Source organism: Atractosteus spatula, chromosome 20 (genome assembly GCF_055471065.1).
Source record: "Atractosteus spatula isolate fAtrSpa1 chromosome 20, fAtrSpa1.hap1, whole genome shotgun sequence".
Taxonomy (NCBI): Eukaryota; Metazoa; Chordata; class Actinopteri; order Semionotiformes; family Lepisosteidae; genus Atractosteus; species Atractosteus spatula.
This window is the reverse complement of record NC_142725.1, coordinates 7660810-7670140: the sequence shown is the minus strand read 5'-3', so window position 1 is coordinate 7670140 and position 9331 is coordinate 7660810. Positions and strand designations below refer to the sequence as shown.

Genomic DNA, 9331 nt, shown 5'->3' with positions numbered 1-9331 from the left:
GATGCACAAAATATAACCAATAGAAACAAGAGGAAGGCGGGGTAAAGAGATTTACCGTTCGGTTGAGAAAGCAAAAGGTAACAGTCCGGTTACCGTATAAACCAGTGAAGAAGCGAAGATCGTGTGTGGAGATGTGAGATCAGCTGACCGTTTGCATGAAAGTAAAAAAAAAAATCAGTTTTTTTTAAAAAAGAAAACATCACAAAGTTACTTAACGTCTTCATTTATGTTCACATAGATTTACGTCCACGGGTTTTTTTTTTTGTCAAGCTTGGTGTGCTTTCCTGCTTCCGGGTAAACATGGCTGATGTGGTGGAGGACCAGAAATTTAGTTTGAAAGAGGTGCTGGACACTTTCCAGTCCTGTCTCACAGACAACAAGGAGATTTTAATCGATCAGTACGTGGCGGGGTGGCGAGGACTTGTAAGGTGAGTTTTCCATGGTGATTTCAGGTTTAACTAGTGTTTGATGTTACAGTGTTAAACGGCCAGTTTAAATTCGGGTGAACTCAAAAAAATAATTGTGAAAACGTTGTTGTTTCTATTTCAAGCATCTGATTAACTTTAGTTAATTTCTTCGTAGCAGTTGTCAAAAATATTTTTTTTTAAATAGGACTCTAAACGGCTGGGCGTGAACATTAAAACATTTAGTACTTAAACTCTTAATTTTTAATTGTCAACGTATTCTAACTAATTGAGCGCAGGCAGGCAGCCAGTGAGTGATGTGAATATTGCAAACGGAAACGATCTGTTGAACGTTGAACACAGTAATCAATGGATAAGTCTACATTTTGACACTTGATTAATGATTCAACTGTGCTTTAATTACCCCGACAATTAAACTGGAACATCTGTAAGTATTATTTTATATCCAGATGATAGTCTATATTTTGTATTTATATAATGACATTTTAGTAGTGGAGAGACCAGCAGCAGCGATAAATGGAAGATTTTTGGATGAACACTCTCATCCTCTCAAGCATGCATTGATGAGCCTAATGAAGCAGTTGTTTTTTAAAAATAAGATTTAGGTCGAGATCAGAGTCAGACCTGTGTCCCATCTCTCCAATTCAGATTCTGAAACCTGCATCCCTTCATCCATTTTCTAACTGCTTTGTTCAGTTCAGGTTTGCAGGGGAGCCAGAGCCTATCCCAGCAAGCAACGGGGACAAGGCAGAAGCTCCTGGACACCAAACACACACTCACACCAGGGCCAATTTTCCCAGAAGCCAATTCACCTACCAGTATATTTTTGGACTGTGGGAATAAACTGGAGCACCCGGAGGAAACCCACCTGTACACAGGGAGAACATACTGTACAAACAGCACCCAAGGGCCCAGCCCTGCAAGGCAGCAGTGTTAACCACTGCATCACCACCCTGCCCTACTTTACACTCACAGTTGAGGGAACAGGCTGAAGCCTGCTGCTGACATCAGGGTCTCGCCAGCTGGAGATCCTGATCCTGTATGCAGAGGGGAAATACAGAAGAGGATGCCATCGAAGTTCTTTCATGCCTGTGAGATTAATGGCTTACAGCATCATTAGCCAACAGTATCGGAAATAGAAATTGCTACTGTATAAAGAAGCAACAATCCTCGCTTTAGCAAGACGAGCCAGTTGAAACGATCACTGGCGAATGCCTCTTGGCAGGGTCATCATTGTTACACAGAAAGCACAGCAGGGAGAGAGAAAAGCATCATCGCTGAAGCACAAAACAAAACGTGACAGTGCTAACCAATGCACTGGGCCAGGCAGCAAAGATTTAATCATATCATTGAAAAACGCCCTTAGCCTCACAGGTTGAGGGTTTCAGCTAACACTGCAGGTTAGTCTTGTCAGCGGCTGCTCTGGGAAAGTTAGGTTTGATGAAAATACTGCAATACTAATACTGATTGTAAATGGAGTATTTCTGGGGAGCGAGTTTGAATATTTACATCTTTTTTTTTTTGCAACAGGTGTTCATAAACGTTCCTCTCCTCCTGGCTGTAAATGGCTCTGACTGAAATAAAAGCATTTTCTAAATGCATAGTTATCTAAATAAGTAGTTCAGGTGGGGAGCTGCGTCAGCATGCATGGGCTGTAAAGGAACAAGTAATAGGTTTATTCCATGCTGAAAAAAAGAAGAAAGAAAACACAACGTTTCGGCCGTGGAGCCTTCTTCAGGGTTCTTCAACCCTCACACCTGAAGAAGGCTCCACGGCCGAAACGTTGTGTTTTCTTTCTTCTTTTTTTCAGCATGGAATAAACCTATTACTTATTTAAAGAAGACCATCAATAGATCACACTAGTGGCAACGAAAGCTCCATAGCTTTGACTCAACCTTCTGCACATGGTCTTTTCAAGGTTCATGAACAGCCTCGGCACCATCTTCTCCTTCATCTCCAAGGACGCCGTCAGCAAGATCCAGATCATGGCCAACCATCGCAAGGGCGAGCACGGAGAGCAGTACGAGACCATCCAGTCCATGGTGAAGTACGAGCTGGCCCACGGGCTGGTGGACCTCACCAAGAGGGCGGACCACCCCGAGTCGGGCTGCCGGACCACCCTGAGGCTGCACCGCGCCCTGCGCTGGCTGGAGCTCTTCCTGGAGAGACTGCGGACCAGCGGCGAGGACGGGAAGACGTCGGCCATGTGCGCAGAGGCCTACAACGAGTCGCTGGCTCACCACCACTCGTGGATCATCCGCAAAGCTTCGCTCATGGCCTTCTGTGCTCTCCCCGGGCGGGCCACCTTCTTCGAGGTCATGAACGTGGGCACACCTGACCAGGTGGTGACGATGCTGGGAGAGGCCCTGCCCCTCATCGCCGAGGTCTACCAGATCACAGAGGAGCTGTATGCCAAGAACAACCTGCTGGACTTGCCTTAGCGCAAGTGCAGCTGAAGATGAACCTGGAGATGGGACCATCACTCTCTTTCTTGCAGACCACTGTTTTCAAGCACATTCTGGACAGTGCGCCTGTTTTTTTTTTAATCACACTCAAATACTACTTCGTATTTTTTGGAATTGTTAATTTTTCCACTGCGCTAGAATTGTGAGGGTTCGAGTCGGATGAATACAGCTCTTAAGTAACAAAGAAGTGGTTTTTCCAGATCTTTGTTTTGCAGGGGAAGAACTGCTATTTGGTGAATGGGTGCGTCGCAGCTGGTACCTCACTCTTGATGATGGAGGTCATCCAAAGGTGTTAGGAGTCTGGATAGTGATATTTCTGTTCCAGATGTATGCGGTGTTAGACAGCTAACTTCCTTAATGAGCTTCCCAAGCACACAAACGCACCTCCCCTCTTATTGAACATCTTGAAAGGTGGTGTCAAAAGTTCATACTTAGTGCTTAAGTTTGGGAGGATGAGCAAAAGAAAGTAAAATTTACAGGAATGTTGCTCAACGAGAGTTATACAAATGTGTAACATTTTTTGAAACCACACTACATGATTTTCTAACCAGTTATTCTATAACAGTGATCAAAGATCAGAAGGTACTCTACTTCTGGGCTATAAGCGTGCACCTTCCGTAGAGCATGTACAGTAAAAAAAAAGATTCCATCATGATTAAAGGCCACTAAGAATTCTTTATAAGAGTATATACCTATCTTGCACTGACAGCCTTCAATAAGTAGTCTTCCACCACGTTTTTAATAATTGTGGAGGTCTGCTTCTGTGGAATCCTTCCATAAATCCACTAGATGCATAAACCATCTACTGGATATATGGATGGGTGGGTACCTCAAAAGCATAAATGGAGACCAAAATCCTAAATCCCATCCTGGGGCGCTGTTACTATTGTATGTTAAGGCAATCTGGTTTGAGAATTTGAATTTGACAGATGGGTCACAGGTTTGATTTAATCTGGACCTGAATCTTCTTTTTAAAAGAGCTACTTCATGAAACTCAACCAGGAAGGACCAATTTTTTTTTAACTTAAATGGAATGAGGGAATTTGACCTTTCGGCTGAAAGCCGTTAAAAAGACCCTATCATCCTGATAAATCGGAGAGTTAAGCAACTAAACCATCCCTTCTAGTCCTTTCGAGCACAGGCGCATGGGACAGCCACTTCCAAACCCAGACGCTGAATGTTCCCTAATCCTCCCCCCCCCCCCAGTGAGGTTGGCTGGAAGCTGAAATGAACAAATCAACAGTTGCTTTTGCCAGTGGTCACAAGCAGGAACACCTGCCCCTATCCCCTTTGAGTAGAGTTCGATACAGCCGACTCTTGATCAATGATATATCACTGACGTATCTAAAAAGTAAATGCTGCTTTAAAAAAAAAAAAGGCTAATTGAATGGGACAGAAAAGAGTAATGTATTGCAAACTTGGCAGTGATCCTCACTCCTGGGCCAGGAGAACCAATAGGATGTTTTTGTTTCAATCTACCAAGGCTTTTAGTAAGTAATTGAATTATCAGCTGTTCCAAGTCTTTAGTCATTGTGGGGTTTAGGTTCCCTGATGCAGGGGAGTAAATCTAGAGGCACTGGGCTGAATATTTTGTTATCTCTAGAAGTGCAACCTTTTAAGAAGTCAGCACTTTAAAAAGCCATATAGGACTAATGAACAAAGCCTCTTAAAGAATCGCACTTAAGTGTTACAAGTTAAGAGGGAGTTTGCTTCACAGACTTGTCGTTTTCTGGTGGGAGCATATGAATGCATTTGAAAAACCGCTGAAAAGTTGAGTCATCTTTTATCACCTCGGAGTGTGACATTCTGGAGGAAAATGTTGTTGTATACACGGCCAACAAAAACAAATAAGGCCTGAGATTTTTTTACATAGCTGGAATAGGCTGATTCCATATGGAAATGTCTTTGTCAAGAAAAGGGAATTTGCACTAACAATTTTAAATGTTTGCATCCGTCTCTACATTGTATGGCGTCTTTGGTACCACAACAATATGGGAAGAGTATTATGGACATACTAGTAAATATAAGACCAGTTACATTTGATTGTGGGTTCAAACCTTAAAAAGTTGTCTTTTTCCAGCTTATGTCTTTTGCAAAATTTAAAATGCCACCCCCTGTGTGAAGGGAACCAGCAGCTCTGGTCAGTCACTCGAACTTTCCTCCTCTCAATCCTTTCTCTCTCTCTGTCCTACACCCGAATTTAAAGTGAGGCACATCCTTTGCTCTGTAAAAATCTATGCATCAAAATGCTAAGCATGATTTCCTCATCGTGCGTTATGCATTATTGATCTTATGCCAGAAATCCCAACAAAAATAATAGGCTACTATTTCATTTAAAGAAATCTAGTGTAATGTACATAGTTTAAGAGAGATTTTTAAAATTAGGATCTTTTACCTCCCCTGCCTTTTTTACTGTGATATTTTAGATCTTTTTTTGTGGAAGTCTCAATTTTAAAAGTCCTTCTTGTGGATTTTGGTTGAGAAGTTTGTCATGTTGCATTAAAGGCCAGAGCCTTTTTAAACAAAGGAGGTTTCCTTCATGTGGGGTCTGTTTAATCGACTGTTTGCATTTGCTACCAATTTCAATTGCATTACAGCAAAAGCAACCTACGGGTGTACAAACTTGTACTATAGAGCATTTCACCGGAGCCCTCGGCAAATTATCTTGCTCAAGGATACAACAGCAGTGTTGCAGTCGTAACAAGTGAGATTTGAATATGCAAGTCTAGAGCCCCACCCACTGTTGTAACTTTAGGTATTTTCCTAATCTTTTCCTGTTATATTTGCACTTTTCTCTTGACATTCTGTCCCCTAGGGGGGGACCTAAAGCAGAGGTTTAGGATTAGATACATGTAGGACTGAATTTGTAGCTCTTAGGTCTGTTCTAAAATGTTTGTACTCCAGGCAAAGGCTATAAACAGGCAACTATTTTACAGGTTGAAAACAAAATGGACTGTTGAACCATCAATCAAAATTAAGACGCTCCAGTAAATGGAGAGAATAAGTTTAATATTTAAAAACAGATTTTTAGATTTATCTCTACTACAATAGTATTTGATATAATTCAGAATAATATTCACTACAAGTCTAATTACATTTAGCACTGTTTTAGGTTTTGGTGCATGGTTATTAAGCTGCAGTATTTGCAAAATTATGTTTAAGAATTTTACGTTGTCATGAACCAAGTTTGCACACTGGTAAATTTATATAGTTTTGGTTTGTTCTTTTGGGGCTTGAGTTTAAATTTCTTAACTTAAGAAAAATATCAAGAAACAAGTTTGTAATGTGGAATTCTCAATTTAAATAAAAAATGTTTTTTTGCTGCAAGTATGCACGTTTTTGTCCAATGTAAAAACCAAACACCTAGCAGGGAATGAAGTATATTTCTCCCATCTCGGGGCTTCAGCTGTAAGTGTGAATGGAGACATATATGGTCTGTGACACCAATTAGCAATTGACTTCCTACGCCCAACACAAGCTCTCTGCAAATTTCAGTATGAGGCAGTCCGTCTTTGTAAGATCATACAGTGCTGTACCTGGTACCTGAAAAGTACCTGCCCACCTGTGACAAAAAACAAAACTAAGTTATGTTTGTTCTGCCTCAGTGACCACACCCACAGATACCTGCACTGACTCACTAGGGCAGCTACACTGGTTCTCCAATGCACCGATACCTATATACATGCCAAGGGATTATACTGTGGGCTCCCTCAGGGCCTCGTTCAATAATAATAATGATTGCTTACACTTATAGAACGCTTTTCTGGACACTCCACTCAAAGCACTTTACAGGTAATGGGGATCCCCTCCACCACCACCAGTGTGCAGCCCCACCTGGATGATGCGACGGCAGCCATAGTGCGCCAGAACACTCACCACACACCAGCTCTCAGTGGGGAGGAGTCTGATCTCATTGATCAAGTTAAAAAGGTCTGCAATATCCCCATCTCGGCTTCAGCACAGAAAGCCACTCTCTTCTGTTGACAAGAAAGCTGATGGGTCTTCTCCAGAAACACAGCCAAGTGTTGGAGGACATATCGTTTCTCGAAAAGAGTAGGGGTGTAACCCCGGCGTCTCGGCCAAATTTCCCATTGGCCCTTACCAATCATGGCCTCCTAATAATCCCCACCTATGAACTGGCTTCATCACTCTGCTCTCCTCCCCACTGAGAGCTGGTGTGTGGTGAGCGTTCTGGCGCACTATGGCTGCCGTCGCATCATCCAGGTGGGGCTGCACACTGGTGGTGGTGGAGGGGATCTGCCAGGGGATAAAGAGGCAGATACTACTAGAATTTTGTGAAATCAGAATTGCACGGTATCAGAAGGGAGACAACGTGAGATTTTAAAGGCTGGTCACAAATAATCAAAATTAAATTTAGCCTTTACCTAATGTAGTATTAACACCTTATTATTTAAACAGATAAAGAAAAAAACGTAAACGAACGTGCTCACGTTTTAGAGATGTGAAATATAGTGAATTAACACTTATAATGTACAGTTTTAATTGAACCACACTGGCACAAATAGTTTGCTTCATATCCTAAATGACAACAGGCATTAAGATCTCCTGAAAGTGTATCAAGGTAAGTACAGCATCTTAAACATCTGATGCAAGTCTTACTGTAGCTGCAGTATAGTGTACCGTAGTACAGTACGTTCCCACCATCACCTTGATATTGAACATGATGGTAACACTATTTTTATGATTATGCTGTAAACCTTTCCTTAGGCCAGTTTTACAACGTAGTACTCAATACAGCTTTTCCTTGTTAAAAGCCATATGCCTCTCACTCACCCTTTATCACAGAATTGGAAGCTGCAACAGCATTTGTTTAGAGACAAACAACCAGATGTATTTCAAGCACGCAACCCTGCTATGCGCTACAGCAAAATGAGGAAATTTCCTCTGCTGCGGAGAAATTATTTGAAAGGAAATTGCCATCCTGATATTTTTTAAGGGGTTACAAGCGTGTTTGTTAGACGCACAACGCCTCCCCCTCGGGCTCTTTATGACGTCCCCAACCGCGTTGTCAAGGCGACGGGGCTGTTGTCAGCTGCGACTTGACGATGGGAAATTGGCCCGAGACTCTTAAAGCTGCAACGAAATTGGTGCCGATTAGCATAAGTGTGGATTCGCTAAACGAGACAGACATGCAAGGTAACTGAAGCAGCTATTTCTGTTTGCACCCCGTTCAATCGGAAGAGATCGTGTGCTTGTCAATACACGCAACCAGCTAGCAAAGAACTTCAGAGTAGGACGGCGGTTTCGTTGAGCCATATTTACTAGTGACATTAACATCCATAACGCTGTGACAAGTGTACTGCTCCTGTGAGGCTCTGGTTAGAGAGAGAGGTTATGTCAGAATATGTTTTAGCATGGATTGCGGCGCATTTTACGTTTACCTCCTGGTGTTTTTGACATTACGTTACTCGGATTTGCATCCACACATCAATAACACCAGGTCTGAAGATGACAAAATCTAAGATGAACGGCGTAAACGCTACATCCCCCACCCACCCCCACCCAAGACCATTACAGTGAATTTCCACAGCACGCACGGAGCCTACCAACTGCAACCGTGCAAAGTTGTTAACTTGAATAATTTAAGAATATTGTCACGCTATTTAATTTGACAGCGGCTGCCTTTCGCTCGCGTTAGCGCCCTGCTCTTGACTGTATTGGACATGTAAAGAAAGAAAACTGCGAGATATCGGATCTCTGTTTGAAAATATACCAGCATTGTAATGTACAGTATTCAGAAGCCAAAGTCAAGCCAATTGACGACCCCTGTGGCTATTAACGGTCATTCGACATAGCTGTAGTAGTTGCAGTTCTTTTGCGTTTTATACAATACTATGGCTCGGGCGAGACGTACTGTATATGATCATATAAACCTAGCAACAGAGATCACAAAACCTCAAAAGATTTCAGTTCTCCGACGGTTCGAGTCTGCACATTTACCCGCCCTACAAAAAAGAAATCTAAGAATTTATCGTAAAGTTGCATTTTTTCCGCCCCATGTATTAAAACAATGATTAAGTACAGTGTAATCCCCAAGTCCCTCTGTATCCTAAGATTTGAGATGACAGTCATTTTTTTTATGCAGATGTCCAAATGTCCGTCTAGAAGAATGTGTTGTTGCTCAAGTTACTTGCAGGGAGAGAAGGTTTGTATTTCCATTCTGTTGCACACGAGAGCTAAGAACATTTTTACACATTTAAAACTATTTTTGTAATAATTACATGAAAAGATTAAACAAGGATGACCATACCTCTCAAAAACCAAAAACACTGAACTAGGATTTTCGGTTTTATGCCCAGGGGACCTTGCAATTATGAGCTGCCCCAAAAATTTTCAGATCAATCAATGAACCACGATTAAAAGTGAAGCTTCACTGCTCTCTATCAAGCATGTATAATTAATACATCCCTATTTCTTTTT

At 42.0% G+C, this 9331-nt stretch overlaps 1 protein-coding gene across 1 annotated transcript; it reads left to right on the top strand.

Annotated features, from left to right (window-relative positions):
- The first annotated feature begins 103 nt into the window (after window positions 1-103).
- On the top strand, window positions 104-6217 carry cptp (ceramide-1-phosphate transfer protein). Its single transcript, XM_088938441.1, has 2 exons — window positions 104-428; window positions 2344-6217. The coding sequence occupies exons 1-2, from the start codon at window positions 301-303 to the stop codon at window positions 2864-2866; spliced, it is 651 nt and encodes a 216-aa protein (XP_088794567.1). The 5' UTR covers window positions 104-300; the 3' UTR covers window positions 2867-6217.
- Window positions 6218-9331: the final 3114 nt, after the last annotated feature.